This window comes from Trachymyrmex septentrionalis, unplaced genomic scaffold (genome assembly GCF_001594115.1).
Source record: "Trachymyrmex septentrionalis isolate Tsep2-gDNA-1 unplaced genomic scaffold, Tsep1.0 scaffold148, whole genome shotgun sequence".
Classification (NCBI taxonomy): Eukaryota; Metazoa; Arthropoda; class Insecta; order Hymenoptera; family Formicidae; genus Trachymyrmex; species Trachymyrmex septentrionalis.
Window position 1 is genome coordinate 59335 of NW_017304631.1, and position 19964 is coordinate 79298.

Consider the following 19964-nt stretch of genomic DNA (forward strand, 5'->3'; position numbering starts at 1 on the left):
AGACACCGTAAAGTTATTTTAAATTTAATGAAGCGTTGCTTCCAGTTCGTCATATTGAATTATAATATTAATTCCATTGTGCTTTGACTGCTTAAATTAGTTCACTATAAAGAGTAAGAGAAAAAAAAATGACATAAAAGGAAAGAAATGTAAAGAAGAATATATAAATTTATGCATTCTTAATTATTAATAAGTAAAAAGAATTATTTATTTTTATATTGTTATATAACACACGAATTGTTATCTTCATTAGTGATAAGATAATAGATATAAAATTGATTCGAAAACTTTTTAATAATTCCGCCATGTGTGATACTAATATTCGCTATGTTATTAACAACTAATTTTTCACATTTTGTGCATCTATATAATATAATGTAAATCAGTGTACTTTTCAACATTAAACGCGAAAAGAGAAAGAGGAAGAAATGAAGAGAGAGAGAGAGAGAGAGAGAGAGAGAGAGAGAGAGAGAGAGAAAGGGGGAATGGAAAGGTAGCAATAACATATTACTCTTTATTAATTAGCTTAACGTAGAAATCAAATGAGCAGAATGCTAAAGGTTCTCATCTATATCAGATCAATTGATGGTTGGGTGTGTCCCTGAATATCGTAGAAATTCCCATCGACTGCACCCTTCCAAATTCCATGCAATTAAAAGTTGCATTTTGTAATGCATTTTAATTTTTATGTTATAAATCTTCTTCATAAGTTCTGGAAAATTATTCGATTGTTAGACAAAAATTGGCAAAAAATGGATGCACATAATCTCGGAATAATATTTAGATTAGTATCATCTGTCTGATAATGAATGTTCCTCTTATTAACTCAGTTTTATATCATTTCCAGGTATCCATGCAAACGGATATACCGACTTGCGTGATATTATTCTCGCTTCTTCATTACTTTCATTTGACAAATTTTTTCTGGATGTTCATCGAAGGTGAGTTAGAAATATGACAGACATGTTGTATTTACCTTTTACAAAGTACACAATATTGTTTCTCTGAACTAGTATGAGAGAGGAAATATCGAGAGCATAAGAGCGTCGCTTGTATTACTCAAAAATTTAAAACTAATAATTTAGAAAAATATCCTCACACGAGTGCTAAAGAATATTTAATTTAAGTGTGCTCCAAATATTATTACGCGTTTATCCTTACTGTTTCGTGTTTATAGGTCTATATTTGTACTTGTTAGTCGTGAAAACATTCACTGGTGACAATATCAAACTCAGACTCTGCTTAGTGATTGGCTGGGGTGAGTGAACTAATGAGTCTAAAATCGCGAAAAAGAAAAAGTTTTCGGATCGTCCACATAACAGCATTATGTTTTAAAAATTTTATATTTATTATGTTTTAACACAATGATAATTAAACAAATAAATAATTGAACTAATAGATAAATAAATCCAGGTATCCCGGTGCTTGTGATAGCCATGTGGGGAATCGCCAAGTCGCTGGATCAGAAAATCATGAACCACATCATGAATCAACCTAACCAGGTATGAATTTAAATGAGAACGTCTCTCTGACGTTACCTGAATACGTATTTGACAGCAAATTTCCGTCTATCTGCGCGAAAAATCTTTCATTTCCTAATAGCGACGTGTAACAGGCTGATCAGACAGCGTCGAAAATATGTAAAATATCAAGCAAAATTTTAGTCACATTTGCCTGTTAATGCTGTATCCAAATGACTTATACTTGACAAGGATAAAACATGCAAGGGAAAGACAGGAATAACATACGGAAAATATAAGATGGTTTTATATTATATCGACATATGTACAGGTACATCTGCACCGAACGTTCGATCCGAACAAATACGTTTCAACAAGTCTAATTTTTCATTATTCGTCCGTAAAAAAACTTTCCATTGAACCATACCCAATAATGCAATGTATAACAAGGATTGAAAGATTAATCAATAACTTTGACTTACTGAAAACTTTGTTAAATTTGTCATCACTCTTTTGAAATCAAATATGTGTATATTATGAATAAAAAGCTTCTTGAAACTATAACAGAATTCTGCAGTAGTACAGTAATAACTCTTGTACAGTACTCTTGTACTTGTATTATAATAACTTTTGTTTATAATTTTAAGCAAATTTTACTTAAATAGATTTACAATTTAAAATTTAGTTACAAAGATACTGAATAATAATATGCAGAATTGAGAGTTTGCAAATATATTTATATAAAATATTTTAAGACATGTTATACATAGAGAAAGAGAGAGAGAGAGAGAGAGAGAGAGAGAGAGAGAGTATAAATATTAAGACGTCCATAATGTGTCCATATATGATGAAAGAATCGAATTTCCTATCTCCTCTATCTTTATAATAATTACACACACTTGTAGATCTTACAACATCATGCATTATAATTTATAATTATGATCTCGATGCTGGCAGGAAGTGGTACTTTGGAGACATTGCCCCTGGATGACACCTCATCCGTATGATTGGTTTTATCAAGCGTCCGCTGTAACAGTTCTAGCAGTGAACATGATATTCCTTTTCATGATTATGCGGGTGAGTACATCGCTTGAATTAATCTTGGAATTACCTGGCTACTTATATTTTTCGTTATGATCATTCTCTCAGAGACTAAAAATTTATTCATTTTAATTACTCCTCTACTTTATATGTATACACATATGCGCGCGCGCGTGTTTACACTTCTTTTTTACACAGATTTAAATTATTATTTAGTAGTAGTCTTATTAAGCGTTTGCTTCGTTAGTAAAAAATGATGTCTTACAATATCAAGTGTGATAAAAAAAGATTAACACTATTTTTAATCATATTATTAATATCTTCTAAGAGGCCTATAAACCTCAATATTATTAAATTGCTTATCAATTTAACTTGTAATATTACTGCTTTAGTTCTGTTAGAATTGTGTTTCAAGACTGAAAATTAGATTCGGCAGTTTGCAGGATTGGATATGTAGTATATAAATTCACACGGATTTATAAACAAAGATCCAGCTTAACCTTTATTTCCGATTTTTGTTGTGTTAACACTATTTCAATAAATACTATTGTGGTAAAAAATATCTACTTCCACCAATTCAATTGATTTAATTACCTATGATAATTAGACGATGTGAATATCGATTCTATTTCATCTAAGATGGGACTCTTTATATTCGAAATGAAAATTATAAACAATGCTGAGATTACAGACATTTTATATTTATATTATCGACAATATATAAAAGCACTTTATCTGTTTTTTATATTGTCGAATTATATTGTTATAGTTATAATATTTATCAGTGTTTGTCAGATTTATGTTATGAGAAAAGATGTTTTGTTGACTTGCTCTATAATAAACTGACAACTTCTAAGGCATACTTGGGGAAGTTATTTACTTGGAGAGAGTATACCCATCGCATTTGATTTTTTCCAATATCATAATAAACATCAAGTAACAAGGTGCAACGTTATTTGTCCTCATTTTAAGATTAAAATGACATCTTTGATGATATTTTAACATAAATAACTTTATGTTAACTTGCTGTGCACCTAGATCATTTTAATAAAATTTATATTCTTATTTCGTTTTTATTTAATTAATACACAGTAAGCGCGATCGATGGCCGCTATGATTATAGTCACCGTTAGTACAGCGAATTAATTAAAATATACATTGTATGTGTACATAGAAATTTATATTGCTATTTTTGTGTCCAATCAAATTTTTTACCTGAGGCAATTAAGTGATTTGTTGGCCACACTCTCCAGTTCCAACTCTGACTACAACAAATATTTGTTGACAGTAAACGAATAAAGCGTATACGCGATGAATAATGTTTTAATTTAACGCAATCTGTGATTTGATTTTAAAGAGAAATAAAATGACCGTCCAATTAATGGGTATCCTGTATAATACTTCTCCTGCACATGGAACTTTTAGTCGTATCTTATACACAGGCGTAAAACTTATATATCAAGATAAAACAATTTCTGGATAATCTTAGTAATTAGTCGGGTAAACGATAAAAAAAGCCTTGTTGAAATAAATTTACGAAGAGAGACATTTATTCGAATAACATTCCAGTACTATATTGTCGGTCTCCTAAATTGAGATACATATAACGTCGCATGCCCTGCAGGTGCTGATAACGAAGCTTTGGTCTTCTAATAACGTGGAGACGCAGCAATATCGAAAAGCCAGTAAAGCTCTCTTGGTGTTGATACCACTTCTAGGAGTGACATATGTGTTAGTCATAGCTGGACCTACTGAAGGCCAAGTCGCCAATGCGTTCTCTTATGCGCGTGCAATTCTGCTTTCTTCGCAGGTAAAAGTTATTTAAAGAATATGAAGAAAAAACGTAAACGATCAAATTTAAACAAATGTAATATAAATCTGACAAATATAAATCTGACAAATTTAAACAAATTTATCAATTACATTCGAACATTTTCAAGAACTCTGGTACAATTTTATCGTGTTTGCAACTTTCTTACGACACAATAATGTATAAGCTCATTATTCTAAAATAAATTAATCATAATTTTATTATTATACCAGGATAATGTTTGAGCAATAAATTCGCTTATTTTCCAAAATCTATGTAGCGATAGGACGAAAATGAAGATAAACGAAGCAGGACGGTAGAATGGTTTATACAACTTTAGCAACAGACGTAATTCGAGATCGCTCTAGAAATGAGGGAGAATCTCATTCAATTCTAGAGAGAACTGATTCAATCCAAAATTTTTTTATCGTGGCGAAAAATGATCTTGCAATCGAAAATAAAAATAAATATAATAAATATAGTAAGTCTAATAAATAAATGTAATAAATGTAATTTCTACCTTTTTTCAGGGATTTTTCGTGGCGTTGTTTTACTGCTTTCTCAATACTGAAGTACAGAATACAGTTAGGCATCATTTCGCACGATGGAGCACTACGCGAAATCTTGAAAGCCGTCGGAGGTATTATAACAATTGGTCCCCTCGTTCAAGAACGGAGAGCATAAGGTACTCGTTTTACGTGTACCTTATGTTAAAAATATCTTCATATATACATAATAAGTCATAAAATATAACAGGATTGATCAGAACTGGGACTAGACACATATTTCAGCACCCGCAAGGCAAAAGAAAAAAGTGTGCTCTCTCCCCTCCTCCCCTTCCCCCCCCTCTCTCGCTCTCTCTTTCTCTCTTTGTATATGTTACAAACGAACGAAATACATTTACTAAAGTCACAGTCAAATAAAAGTATACATTTGTATAAATAATTGCCGTACAAAACCATTGCACAAACAAATTTGTTTAAATAAACTCAAACTAGAGTATAGTTGTTTCTTATTATATACATATATTTTGAGTAATTGAATCCAAATCCACAAAATTTATTTCGTTTATGTTCCATCACGTCCAATTTTTTAGATAATTTTTAGAGAACGCAATGATGAAAACAGAGGAAGATCTGTTAAAAAAAAAACGTTTGAGATAGAGCAAAAATAAATATAACATTAAAATGCGGTTGCATGACTGCAAATTAATTGTTAAATTTATTTTAGTAAATTAAATAAAGTATAAGAAGGAGAAAAAATTTTGCTATATCACACGTGCAATCAGCGGTTTGGCCATCGAATCTTGATTAGTAATGGAAGAAACGAAAACAGTCGTGAAAAGTTACATCTAATGCTAAGCACTGCTATATTGTAAGCGCTAGTAGATAGAGGATCGCCAGATTCAGAACGCATTTTTATCAATAAAAGCGTGCTTTTCTAAAATTCTACAATGTGCGTATAATATAAACTATATATAACATGTAATTAGCGCGTTCTAGATACAGGCCATAAAATTCTAAAGTATTAAAAAATATTTTCTCAAAACTTAAAAAAATGTCTACACATAAAAGTAGCAAAAAAACTAATTTACACTAAGAAAAATTTAGTTATTATAACATTTTACTTGTATTATCAGAAACAATTAGTAAAATGTTATAGTAAACATTTTGCTTCAAATTATTTTATTCCCCAAATCAAAACAAAAGATGTATTTATCCATATCCAAACAAGGGATAAATTGATTCAATCAAATGGGATTATGATTAATATATATGAATATGTATTAATATATTAATGTATAAACATATATAAATATTCATAAACATATAATCATGTATGAAATATGTCCATACATGTTCATACATCCCTCTTTCTTTTGTAAAATTACCTTTTAGTGTAGAAATAATAATAATAATGGGAAAACATAAAAAATAATTAAAAGTGTAATTTTCACACTATTTATTTAAAAAAAAGTCAACTTTGAAGAAATATCACAAAATTACTTATGTATAATTATATATAAAATTATGCATAATTGTGTATGAGCAATTTTTTCTACATTTTTCAAAATTTGTTTTTTTTTTCTAAAACAAACAATGCGAAAAAATTATCCTTTTAATTATTTTTTTATGTTTTCATATTATTATTATTTCTATCATATTAAAAAGTAATTTTACAAAAGAAAGAGGGATGTAAGAATATCTATGGACATATTTTGATTATACATAATTATACATATTTACGAATATTTATGTATGTTTATACATATTTATATACATATTCATGTATAAACAATTTTTTTACACAGCAAACGCTCAAAGGCAGATATACATACTCATTATTAGCAAATGAATTAAAATATATAGAAATTTGTTATATAAGACCTTCAAATTTTTAAATATTTTTATAGACAGGTGCCTCGTTTGACTCTAGTCCCGGCTCTGAACTATTAATCTTTCTTAACGCGAAATTGTAATCAACATCAAAGTCGCAGTCTAATTTCAAAAAGTTTCTAGTTTTGTGAAATGAGTTTTGCGAATTTTTATCGATTCATTAATTGATCACTCACTCTACTGCGCTTTTAGCACTTTATATTTTTTGGCAATTTTATAATTTTGTTATTTTAAAATTAAGAATTCTCACTTTTTTAATTCTTTTTTTCTTTCGTCATCGACCGTAGATTGTGCCAGCCATCGAATCCGTACCGAAAGCGGGAGTCTACAGTAAGTGAGACTACCACTACGACAGTGATAGGCCTGAATTCCACCACGACATTCCACCTCGATAAATCCAAAGGGGTTATTTCGGAAGCTCTCAACGAGTGATATAAGATTCACTACAGAGATTTTAATATAGTAGAATAAATCCCGTCGCATTGTTGCAATTAGCAATATCGCAGAATGCATCACTCGATTGATTATGTTCTTTACGCGAATGGCGGACCATTGTATGATATATGAAAATTGTTGCAATTTGCAACGCTTTCCCCAAGATTCTATTCCCTATTATTCTACAATTAATTTTGGTGAAAGAAATATCCTCGATATTCGACACACCTACTCGATATTTTCACATCTCGCCAAGACTAGACAACTCACATATATCATTGCAGTATCTTACTGCGGTCTTGTTGGATTATAATGTCAAATGAGAAATTATATATAGATATTTCGTCTTTGATGCTCATATGTGCAACGTCGTAACTTATCGTTATCGACAATATTGATTTACGTAAAGTATGTAAAAAAAATTTCACTTTGTATAATAATCTACGAAATAGTCAATAATTATCAATTAATTGTCTAATTAATTATCATAAGATCCATCTTTTTTGAAAATATATAATATAAAACCTAGATATCTATCTAGATTGTATTGCGCATTATTTATTTATTAACGCAGAAAAAAACTGAGAGAAACTATTTACAATATTTACGGTATAAAAATAAATTCATTTTTATGTATAATGCAAACAAACAAAAGATTTCGTTCTTTCATCTTTGACTCAATAATTCAATATAACTGCAGAAAAAACTGTAACATACTCAGAATCTCAATTAATAGATATACATATGTGTATATAATTCTTAAGTGTTAATTAGAATTATAAAAGGAATCACGATAGATAAATTTCTATTGACCTGCATTGAACTTTGTACTGCAGATAATAGATATCGCTTGACATCACTATACAATAATAATTCTCGTTATCGTTGTTACATAATAAGTAAAACCCGGATGAATGTCATAACGCAATATATATATAGCTTTTGACGTTGAAGCGAAAAGTAGCAGCAACTGAAAATAAAATAATCACAACTCGATCTCTACGATATTCTACGCTATTTCTTATTCACAATTAGCATGTTGCATTATAATGATATATCTAAGCTATACGTGTGAATTTCATGATAAATATTTTTCGTTAAAAGATTTTGTAGATGCTAGGCATTGCACTCATGTCGAACGGAAAATTAATTTCTCTTTCCTTCTCTCTCTCCCTCCTTCCCTCCCCGCCTCTCTCTCTCTCTCTCTCTCTCTCTCTCTCTCTCTCTCCTTCCCCTTCTCTGCCTCTCTCCCTCTTTCCCTCTCCTACCTCATCTTCCCTTTTGTCTCTTCCTCTTTTGTATTGATACAGAAATTTTAATTTCTCTTTAACACAAGAATTAAAAACTATGTACAATACTAAACAAGGGGAAACATTGCATATTTTACAATAAATTAAGACATTGATTGTCCAAATTAAAACTAGAACACTAACTTAATCCAATAAATCGATAATCATATCAATAATGATATTGTCAGTTAAATTGCATAAATTACGTAAAGATCTGTAAGTTATAACGAAATAAAAATGTATGATTACATTTAAAAAAATTCTCATAGCTCATATTTTTCAGAATTTTTCATATTTTAAATTTATCAAGATTTCTGAAAAATACCTCTTTAAACACTTCTTCAGTTTTTATAAAGATTTTTATAAAATGAGAAACTTTTTAATATTTCAGAATTCACATGTGTATAATGTATATACAATATATAAAAAGAGATCTAAAAAAGACGTAGATTTTTTCAGCATTTCTGAAAAATGTTCTCTAATTAATTTGTATCTATTAAAAATATAAAAAATTTTCTAAAAAATTAAATAGAAATTCTAAAAATTTTCTAAATTTAAACATTACATAGAAATTCTAAAAAATTCTGCAATTTATAAAAAAATCCTAAAAAATTATTTAAAGAATTTTAAGAAAGATATTCCCCGAGATGCACATTGCAGTGGGCTGAAATATTTCAAAAAGTAATATCAGAAATAAAATTTAGAATGTTGATACGAAATAATAATAATTTATAAAACAGACATTTTTGAAAGTACTTATCTCTAGAATATTAAAAGGAATAATTTGTTTATATTTAATAGTAAGTAAAACATAATATTATAGAATTGATATTTTTAACTTACATTTATAAAATATTTTTTATCTAGGAGTTTCTCAAATTTCTAATAACTATTGAACTTTTTTATCTGTACTATGGATCAAAAAAACAAAATTATGGATATTAAAGATTGTAGTAAAGATTGTATTTATGGATATTAAAGATATAACCATAAAATTAAAATATTAAACAATTAATCTCACAATACTTGATTGACTTTTGCATATAATCATCTATTTATCATTGACTCCATAGCTTTTTTAAAAAAGGATGCTTTTGCATTTTACAGGATGTCTGCTTCAAACTAACTTGCCCATATTTACTATTTCTCGTTTATTATTAATAAAATCCTTTACTAAATACAAAAATGTCCCATTTTAATAAATGCACTCAAATATCTTAAGAACTATTAGATAAGATTATCAAGACTTGCTACTTTTTCAGGTTGTATGGTTTCGAGGGGAAAACATTTTAATTTTAAAAAATTAGTCTTCAGTGACAGCGTCCAGTTAAAATAAAGTTCAACTTTATTTTTTGGCATTTCCTTTTTACATCAACATTTTTATTGTTAATTTATTTTTTTAACTCATTACCTAGTCCATGGCTAAAGTAACAAAGAAGTAATTATTGAAAATAGGACTAGAATGTAAAAAAATTTTTGAAATAAAATCCATTTTACATGTTATAAATAAAATATTTAAATATTGACTGTACAGAGAAACTATTGTAATATCAATCAATTCCAATCAAAAATTAAAAAAGATATATGTGTAACTTTTTTTCTTAGTTTATTGCCGTTCTCCGATGAATTATATATACAAAAAAAATTAAACTCACAAGTTCTCTTAGAATTCGTTCCAGCTCATAGCTAGACCATAATAAAATTAACAAAAAAAAAACAAATAAAAAGTTATACGTATTTCTTTTGTAATTTTTCTCATAAAATCGATTTGCATAATCAGTTCCTTCTACAGACAATATTTAATAATTTGTTTGTAACAATTTGTTACAAAAATAATTTTTATAATACTTTTTATCATATTTAAGATCAACAACTTTTAACATTTTTTTATTGACATTTTCATATCAATATAAAAAGATTAAATTGTAAGTTTTATAATTTTGACACAATACTTTATAATTTTGATCTACAGCAGATAGATTTACAGTTCACTGTGAGGTGTATTAAATGAATCTGTAACAAAGTACTTACCTTTGTTCTCAAATGCAACATATATTGTTTGCATGTTCTAATGTGTGACCTGATGTTTTCTAATGCATATTGTATCTTATATAAGTTTAATCATATATAGAGTAAGGCAGGGCTATTCCGTCAGTTCAACTTTAAAGTAATATGAAAATTTATGGTAGCACAAACTATATCTCTTTGCAGTGGATTGTGCTTATGACATTACAATCATGATTAAATAATTAACATGTACTATTCAGAATATAGACATTATCACGGGAAATGGAACAAAAAGCCTCGATTTACCCTACACGCCTCAGCGTATATGTTAGCTAGGGTAAAAGAAACGGGTATTTTGTATACGTGAGCATTTTTGCTGTCAAATTGCATAATTTATTATAATTTACTATAATTATTGAAAAATAAACCCTAATTAATCTACATTTAAACAAAATCTTTTTTTTTCCTTTTTTACTTTAGGTTCTAGGCCACTTTTTCAAGTATTGAATTTAAGAACCTATATACGTATGTATACACTATATATGTTACAATATGCTATTTTGAATTGTATTTAAAAAGTATATACGTCTTAATACTTTTGAAATTTCCACGGGTATTTTCTATAAACAAGCTATACATTTCGCGGATCATTTCCGAGGCCAGATCCATTATTGATATGCCAACGTTTCGTGAACATTGCAATTATATCTTTTTATTTATGTATTTATTTAAATTTATCTAATATTAAATACAATTTTTCAAGTGACTTTTTATTTAATTTTCCGAGAAATTTCTTGTTACAGTATTTTAAATAGTGAATTTTGGGATACCCTGTAAAATATACAAATTTATTTTTTCAAAACGATTAGATAAGAGACTAAAAAAGAAAAGTGTGAATTATAAAGTTAGTTTAAAAGTAAGAAAGATATTGTGCAATCGTATTATAAAGTTACAAAAGTGCAAAAAATATCTACTAACATGGTACCTGATCGTTGCGTCGAAAATTTATTTTCTCTTTGCACATGTTTCGAAAAAACAAATAAATAAATAAATGTATCTTTTACATGGTAAAATACAGAATAAAACAATATATAAATTTTAGCGAGGCTCCGATATAAATATTTACTAAAAATATACGTACATATACGGATCGAATATATATGTGTTGTGTATATACACATACATGCACGCACGCACGCACGCAGAGTATGTATGCATACATACATGTGTATATATAGATGTATGTATGTGTATGTATGTGTACACACACGCACGCACACATCTATATATAAACACGAAATATGTATGCGCGCGAGCGTGTGCGTGTGTGTGTGTACACATACATACATCTATATATACACATGTATGTATGCATACATACTCTGTGCGTGCGTGCACACACACACACACGCGCGCACACACGCACACACGCGCACACGCGCACACACATTCATGTTTATATTTACACATACACACATAAACAAATCCGTAAAAATGAAAGACTTATCATATAACACAGTTGACTACATATATTTGGACATTGTAATATTTATGTACATACAGTGTTAAAAATATAAAATTCTTTAAAAATGTGCTAATTCTGAGTTTTATATATACACAAGCAATTGTAATGTGTATAATTGTCATTTAAATAAATATTTCGCAAAGAAATATTTCACTATATACAATAAGATAAATTCAATCGCTTTGTGTCCGTTTATAAAAACTTTTATATCAAATTTCTTATATAAACATCATTTTTCTGAGCATCGTTTTTCTTTCTACGGTATATGAAATATATATAATTATTAAACAGAAAATTTATTGCATCAATGTTTATAAAACATTTATTCGATCACCTACTTAAACTTAGAATACCAAAAACGCGCAAATAAAATAGAATGTACATATTAAAGCTCGTTAAATTAGAATTGTATGTATATAATAACATATTAAATTCTATCTGTACGGTAATATATATCTTTTAAAACATATCTGATTTGAAAATATTAAAATGATTATTATAAAAATGCAACACAAAAATTTGATTTAAAAATATTTTCCGTTTAAATGTATATACATATGTGTGTGCATATATAAATACATATATAATATATAGATATACATAGTATATACATCTTAAAGAATATTATATACATACATATACGTGTGTGTGTGTGTGTGTGTATGTGTGCGCGCGCGCGTGTGTATATATATATATATATTCTTTAAGATATACAAATGTTTTACACTTAATATGAATATTAGAAAAATTTATTGAAAAAGTGTAAAAGTATATTCTAGGATAAAATTAAAATATAGACTTCTCACATGCGATGTACCATTATTAGACATTTTACAAAATTTACTGCCAATACTGAAAATCTATAGTTTCTATCACATGCATTATAAATTTTCAATACTGGCAGTAAATTTTGAAACACAACTATGTTGTTTGGTAATGAATTCTATGCGCGCGTGCGTGTCTCTCTCTCTCTCTCTCATTTTCTCTTCCCCACCTGCCACCCTCACCCCACCCTCTCTCTCTCTCTCCATCCAAATATTTGTATGTGTATTAGTGCGTAGTATATGAAAGAAAAAATTCGAAAAAAATATGCATGCTTCTTTATGGCTGTGTTCCGTAATTGATTGCTGATTCAATGCTGAAAAGTTATAATGCACATAACATAAACTATAAATTTTCAGCGCTGGCAGTAAATTTGGAACACAGCCTATATAACGCTACCGCAAATTATATAAGAAAAAGAAGATTCTGAAATTGCAAAATAACACTGATCCAACAAATAAAATATTACAACAGTAAGATGCATTAACTCCTTTTGCATTAATAATTTTCTTACAATTATATTAAAATATCAGTAACTTAGTTCAACGATATCAAAGCTGTTAAATTAAATTTTCTATGTATAATTTCAATATAAAATGCACTTATATTTATTATTATACACATCAATATAATCGTAATATCAAAAGTTTAATATAAAATCTGTAATTTCTCATACACATTTAATACTATAAATCCTTTGTTAAATATCCAATACTGTTAAGATGATCTTTTTAAATGATTTAAATAATTATTTTAAAAGATTAATTTGATTTTCTATTAACAGTAATATAAAAGACAATATATATAAGATTTCTATTTCTGGTAATATCAACAAGATAAATTTTTAAAATAATATCATCAAGATAATATCAAGATAAATTTTTAAAATAAATTTTCGTACCAAAGTATATCTATATATTAAAAAATGTAAATTTTTATACTGATAACAATAATTGAAAACTATTTCATATAGCGGTAATAAACTTTTAAAAAAATTGAAATTAGTCAATTTTTGTACAAAGAAAGGATTGGACTTGCATTCTGCATTTCACGATTTGAATTCTTCGTATATACTGCGGTATTAGAAGGAAAAAGTTAATAGAAATCTAAAGGAAATATTCTGCGTTCTAATAGTTTTGGACTAAAAAAAAATATGGATATCCAAAACTAAAAAAAGCTGCTTAAAGATACAAGTGAATTGCATGGAATGTACGCGCTAGGAAACGATATCCTCTAGAATGATTAACAAATTTAATTGGGTACTTTCCATTTATACGACTTTTGGTGATACTTATATATATTTTGATTTAAGTTACACAGTTTAAAAGTCAACTAACTTCATTATAATAAACGAAAAACATATGTCATTGTATGTAGACATTGATGTATATTATGTTCCAAATAGATCAAAAATACGCAAAATTAATTCGTTTTTGTTTAATTTGTAACAACAGCATAATTTGTTAATATAAAATGAATTGGTTTACGATTTAGTTACATTCCAGATATATTTGCGTACATATAAATACACTCTCGAGATACAATATTTTCATGACATAATTTAACAAATAGAATTTGGTTTATATTTTTTTGCTTTCTGTACATCTTTTAGTTTACTATCTAATCGTAAGCAAAATTAATCAACTTGAAATATGGAGAAACATATTAGGAAATTAATTGGAAAGCACCCATTAACTATTAACAAATCTTTATGTATAAACTTACATTCATCTACTACATTGACAACTGCATTTATCGATGTGACCATATTGTTTTTTTTCTTACTTCTTTTAATGAAATAAGAGCTAACAATATTTTGTACAAGTTTTATGATACAAATATATTAAGATAATCCAGATTATATATATATCATATACTATATGTATAATTTAGAGTTACAAGTCCTTGCAAGGACTCAATTTTTTCTTGTACAAGGCAATATCTGTTTCTTCTAATGGCATTAAAAAAAATTTTTTTTTCGATTTCTCTTTGTTTTCTTGCTAGTATCCCTCGCCCTGTACTGGGAAAATTAAAATCTACGTAATTCGCTTATGCCCCTTCCCCCCCTGTACAGGCACAATATATCTTTACTTTTATTCACTTTGATGATATCAATCGTGAGGTGTCTTCATGGTTCTGATATTTTGGTTTGCCATGAGTGAAAGGCAAGTATCTGTACTTGATCATATGCTGCAAAAAGAAAAAAAATTACATTAATTTAAATTAAATCTGCAGTAAAAAATAAATTAAAGATTAAATAAGCTTTTTTCAATTTGAATAGAACATTGTTTATCGATCATTCATACCAACTTTCCCGAAATTATTTCGCGGAAAACATTTATTTACAGAATGCGTTCAATTTAACGTTTAATTCCTACAGAAGATTTCTCGGATTTAAATTTAGAATTTTTTAAAATCTTTTGTTTTTTTTCTCATTTTTAACAGAATACTGTATTTAACTTTTTCCATATAACTTTTAAGCGTGATTATTATCAGAATACATAAAAAAAAAGTAAAATAAAAAGTAAATAATAAAAATAAAAGGTATAAAAATCTACCGTCGATTCCTTACCTTTATTTGCCGCTTCATTGTGATACAAAATAATGTTATGAAATACATAACAAGTATCGGCCAGAATACTGGTATGTTAAAGCAATCAAATAGAGTGCATATCATGGCAACAATTGTAGATTTTGTTACTGAATACCAGAATTTAAATTCAGGTAATCTTCTAATGAACGGCCTGAATTCCTCATTTGATCTTGTAGGTAACTCAGGACCTTCTCCATCTGTAATTTTATTTCATGTTAAATTAACTTTTTAATTCTATCTATGTTAAAGGAAAAAAAAAGAGTATACCTCATATTAAATAAAAAAAAAAGAAAGAGAGAGTATAAAACTCTTATCTTTAAATTACATTAAATTTAACTCTAATCTGTACTTTTTAATTGTCTGAATCTATAAAATATCTAAATCATTAAATTAAATCACATTGCTCATTTGTTGAATGCATCATTATAAATTTCTTTCTATGTATAATTCAATTTTATGGAAACGTTTAAAATGCATCTGGTAAATTGCTTACCATCAAAAAAATCCATGGCAGGATCAATTTTTGGAGTAAGAAATGCTATGAATAAATTGAGATGATAAATTCCTAGTGCGTATGTGACAATATACCACCCCTGTAAATACGAAAATATGTTTCTGTAATACCATGCGATACAACTGTAAAGAACTAGGTTTGCACACAATTTAATAGAGGAAATACCGTACTTGAGAGATAAATATACGTAGAATAAAAAGTACTAATAAGAATAAAGCAAATGTCCATCGTGATATTACATGAGGAGTCCATACATCTAGGTATCTTTGATATATCTGAAATATAAGAAAAAGAGATTTTATAAATTATATGATGCACACAAGAGTGAGAATAAAGATTAAGTTAAAAATATCCAAATTAAAACAAGATTTAAAGAGCATAAAAAAGGACAATGATAATATAAGAAGCAGTTTATAAAAATAATAATCATGAGTTTTTATTAGTCTTTATTAGTATTTAATTTTGTCAAGTAGCGCTAATATGCAGTATGGTATTTTAGTAGAAAAAAATAAAACTGAATAATTGTGTGTATATTATATAAAATATTAAATGTGTGTGTTAGATAAAGTGTTTACATGAACGATTATAAACTCATATTAACCTGTGATATTCTTATTATCCCTTGACTGAAAATATTTTTTCTCACTGAGCCACCCAAGTCTTCATCCTGCATCATTTTCTCTCACTACAAACATAAGACTTTATTGAAATTAAATATAAATTAATATAAACCAAAATAGCCCTACAAAATTATTTATAGAAACCAACTTTGTTGCACATATATACAATAAATATACTGTATAAAATAGTAAAAAAAAAAATAAAAATTATATAAATAATATTTATAAAAATTGATTTATATATCAATTAACATTGTTTATATTCAAGTTTTCTTCAAACTCGGATAGGATTTTTTTCTCTATGAGAAAAAAATATAGCTATCATGTTGTAAACTGTTAAAAACTACTTTTGTAAGTAGAAATGAAAAAGTTTTTAAAGATTATCTCCGGCGTATCTTCCTGTTTATATAGTTATTAAATATAATTTCTTATAAATGTTAAGCGATATACTCATGCTTTGTTACAATTGATATTGACATCATTCTGAATCGAATTTATACCAATTACACTCGTTTCAAATATCCATCTTGCGATCGAGCGACTGAAGAATGAAAACTCTTCTCGAGGAGTCTCGTAATCCTTTAATGAAATTCAAGGTTGCGTGAGGTTGCGATTAAGCTGTCGCGTCGATTCGTCAACGACAAATTCACCGCACATAGCGACGAGAGTGCAGACTAGACCACGATGCATCATGGACTATATAGATGACTAGACTCAATTCAAAACCACCACAAACAAAAAGAAAACCCTCGTCGCGATATTTATTGATATTTTTATCACGAGAGAAAGCAGCGATTCCGGTCATACCAAGTGACATGGCATGGTAGGCCATGACATGCTACATTAACCTAACCCTAACCTCACAAATTTTACAATATGATTAAATATCGAACAATTTCGCAAGAAAACGCGTCGCATGATTATTTACCTGCAATATTTTTTGCGTCGTCTTTTCCACCGCGAACAACACCAACCTTACGCCGAATAATTTAAAAAAAATAGATATATATATATATATATATATAAAACACGTCACATCAAAAGCACACTATTTAGACGTTTCATAGAGCAATACACAATTAGCAAAAATTTTATGAGGACAGAAGAATGACGAGAAAGGCGCCACGATGGTTCGTAATCACGACACGACGACACGACGACACGACACGACCAACTGACGACGCGACCACCCCCCTCCCCCCTGTAACGTAAACGTAACCCGTAACGCGTAACTACCACACCACTTACCAGCAGTACCGGCAGAGAAACCTGAGAGAGGACATAAGACATGAGAGCCTTTTTCTCGCAAACTACTGCCAGAGAGAAACCTGAGAGAGGACATGACGGCTCAAAATCTGTAATCGCAAAATGCTGCCGTGCACTGCTGCCCTCTGATAAAATGGATGTAAACTACATAGTACCGTCCACTTTTCTTAGGGTACATCGTCCATTTTTCAAGGCTGGAGATGATAAATCGATATTTGATTCATATAATCGTATTATATGTAGCATCATTATATAAATCAAATACCAATTTATCATCTCCAGCCTTAAAAAATGGACGATGTACCCTAAAAAAAAGTGAACATTGTAATTTACATCCACTTTGTCAGAGGGCAGTAGTGCGCGGCAGCATTTTGCGGTTACAGATTTTGGGCCGTCATGTCCTCTCTCAGCATTCTCTCTACTCAGCTGCCCAGCGCACTACTGTCCTCTAAAAAAATGGATGTTAATTACATAGCAATATTCACTTTTTTGTCATCAGTAGCAGAATTCTCTAAACGTCTTGAGGCCGCAGCACAATATAAGTAAGAACAGTAGTTTCACTCAGTGGTCTAGTCGAGTATTCCAGTCGAGCGACAGTAGTTGGCAAATGCTCGACTGTAGTTGGTTGGTTCTTATTTTCTGATCCGGTTTAAACCCTCGGAAGAAACTAGGCCTGTGTCTTTGATCTTTATGTCCCACAATGCCATGTTAAAAATTGCACGTGAGCACTTATAAAGCCTTGTGTCCACGATGCTAAAAATCGGTCCGAGACCTTAGATGAAGAAAGAATTGACCAATCGCAATGAAATGTAATCAAATTGTTCAAATGTTAATTTTTGTTAATTTTTTCTCTATCTAAAATTTCGGACAGATTTCTAACATCGTGGACATCGGACTTAAGGCTGCATTTTTCATGCTGACGCTAGATGCTTGATTTGAGCGTCAAAACAAGTCATCTGATCAAAATTGACGAATATCAAGCATTAATTTTAATCATGTGACCTGTTTTGACGCTGAAAATGAGCGTCAACATGAAAAACAAACTAAGAGAAGAATCTATCTAGGAAATAGAGAAACTAATTGATTGACGTCATGTTGAAAATTGCGCAGAACTGTTGCCCCTATTTTTGATTGAAGGGTTAAACACAATAGGCATAAATAATAAGTACAGGCAACAGAGTATAACGAGCCGTCCAATCAAAGCTCTGGGATTTAATATCAAGCTTACACACCAGAGCTCTGATTGGACGGCTTGTTATTCCCTGTTGCCTGTACCTATTGTGTTTAAGCCTTGAATGAGGATGCGGTCCCATGGTGCGGAATTGGCGCAATGCGGAATTGGCGGACACTCGTTTGGTCATGACTTCAATCCGCCAATTCCGCTGTTTTCTTACGTAAATTTATCTGTTGCGCAAATTTATTTCTTTTGCGAATTCCGCCGATGCCTGCATGTGTGCGTGTACATATGTATACTTATAAAAACTAACCTCGTTAAACTGGTTTAAATAAAGAAAACTATCTCCTACAAACGCATTAATCAACATGCTGAGGCGTGTTTGGATTCCCATCTGAGTGTTCTCCAGGTGTTATGTCATTCTTGTTTAACATTTGGTTTGGTAAATAACAAGAATAAAATGATAATGGAATTTCAACATAACCCTGAAAGTAATTAATTAAGTCTCCAGATAAATACAGAGATCAATATAATCAGAACACGAATGTCATATATATAGTATACAAAAAGACGGAAATATAAATCAAAATCAAAATGGGTACACAAAATAAAGTCGGGATGTCTCTGTATGTACGTGTGATTTCCGATCCGCAGGAATTTAATTTCTCATAAAGCGGAACTTGCAGATGCGCAATCAATGCAAGCCAAACGCTATTCCGGTGGATCTAATAAAACTGATCTATGAGAAGGCTTTTGTGATTGGTCAACGCTAATTGCCCATTCTGGAAATTTCGCTCCATGGGACATAGTAAAACATATTTTAGCGGAACGGAATCGGCAGAATGAAGCCACAATCAATCACAAGCGTTCTGTCAATTCCGCATTACGCCAATTCCGCACTATGAGATCGCACCCTAAAACTAATGTTTTTACTCATACTATGGTTCACTGAAATATATATACACTGGAATGGGCATCAAGGAAAATTCGTAGCCACAATTGATCAATCACC

The 19964-nt window shown here is 29.4% G+C and overlaps 2 protein-coding genes across 8 annotated transcripts in view; one reads left to right on the plus strand and one right to left on the minus strand.

The window, feature by feature from the left end:
* The window catches only part of LOC108745715 (diuretic hormone receptor-like), a 43041-nt gene extending 35578 nt beyond the window's left edge, over nucleotides 1–7463 (plus strand). For 2 of the 4 annotated variants that reach the window (XM_018482024.1, XM_018482023.1), the window contains exons 5-11: nucleotides 848–941; nucleotides 1178–1258; nucleotides 1414–1502; nucleotides 2418–2537; nucleotides 4126–4311; nucleotides 4842–4996; nucleotides 6995–7463. In XM_018482024.1, the coding sequence (XP_018337526.1) occupies nucleotides 848–941; nucleotides 1178–1258; nucleotides 1414–1502; nucleotides 2418–2537; nucleotides 4126–4311; nucleotides 4842–4996; nucleotides 6995–7139 (870 nt within the window). In that variant the 3' untranslated portion in view covers nucleotides 7140–7463. The remainder of the gene's footprint in view (nucleotides 1–847; nucleotides 942–1177; nucleotides 1259–1413; nucleotides 1503–2417; nucleotides 2538–4125; nucleotides 4312–4841; nucleotides 4997–6994) is intronic. The other 2 variants (XM_018482026.1, XM_018482027.1) reach the window with 2 other exon arrangements.
* A 7251-nt stretch (nucleotides 7464–14714) lies between these two features.
* LOC108745734 (protein RER1) lies at nucleotides 14715–18289 on the minus strand. 4 transcript variants are annotated; one of them, XM_018482058.1, is made up of 6 exons: nucleotides 18264–18289; nucleotides 16494–16577; nucleotides 16063–16167; nucleotides 15872–15971; nucleotides 15358–15575; nucleotides 14883–14975 (listed from the first exon to the last, which is right to left on the minus strand). In XM_018482058.1, the coding sequence occupies exons 2-6, from the start codon at nucleotides 16566–16568 to the stop codon at nucleotides 14883–14885; spliced, it is 591 nt and encodes a 196-aa protein (XP_018337560.1). In that variant the 5' UTR covers nucleotides 16569–16577; nucleotides 18264–18289. The 4 variants fall into 4 exon arrangements, with proteins under 4 accessions (XP_018337561.1, XP_018337560.1, XP_018337559.1 ...); XM_018482057.1 differs by lacking the exon at nucleotides 18264–18289 and adding an exon at nucleotides 17761–17809; XM_018482056.1 differs by lacking the exon at nucleotides 18264–18289 and adding an exon at nucleotides 17441–17735.
* Nucleotides 18290–19964: the final 1675 nt, after the last annotated feature.

Excerpts from the sequence above, each read along its gene's own strand:
- LOC108745734 (XM_018482059.1), bottom strand. The coding sequence starts at position 16,568 with ATGATGCAGGATGAAGACTTGGGTGGCTCAGTGAGAAAAAATATTTTC. Across the intron at positions 16,168-16,493 it reads GGATAATAAGAATATCACAG|ATATATCAAAGATACCTAGA; the intron begins GTTAATATGAGT and ends CTTATATTTCAG. Across the intron at positions 15,972-16,062 it reads TACGTATATTTATCTCTCAA|GGGTGGTATATTGTCACATA; the intron begins GTACGGTATTTC and ends TCGTATTTACAG.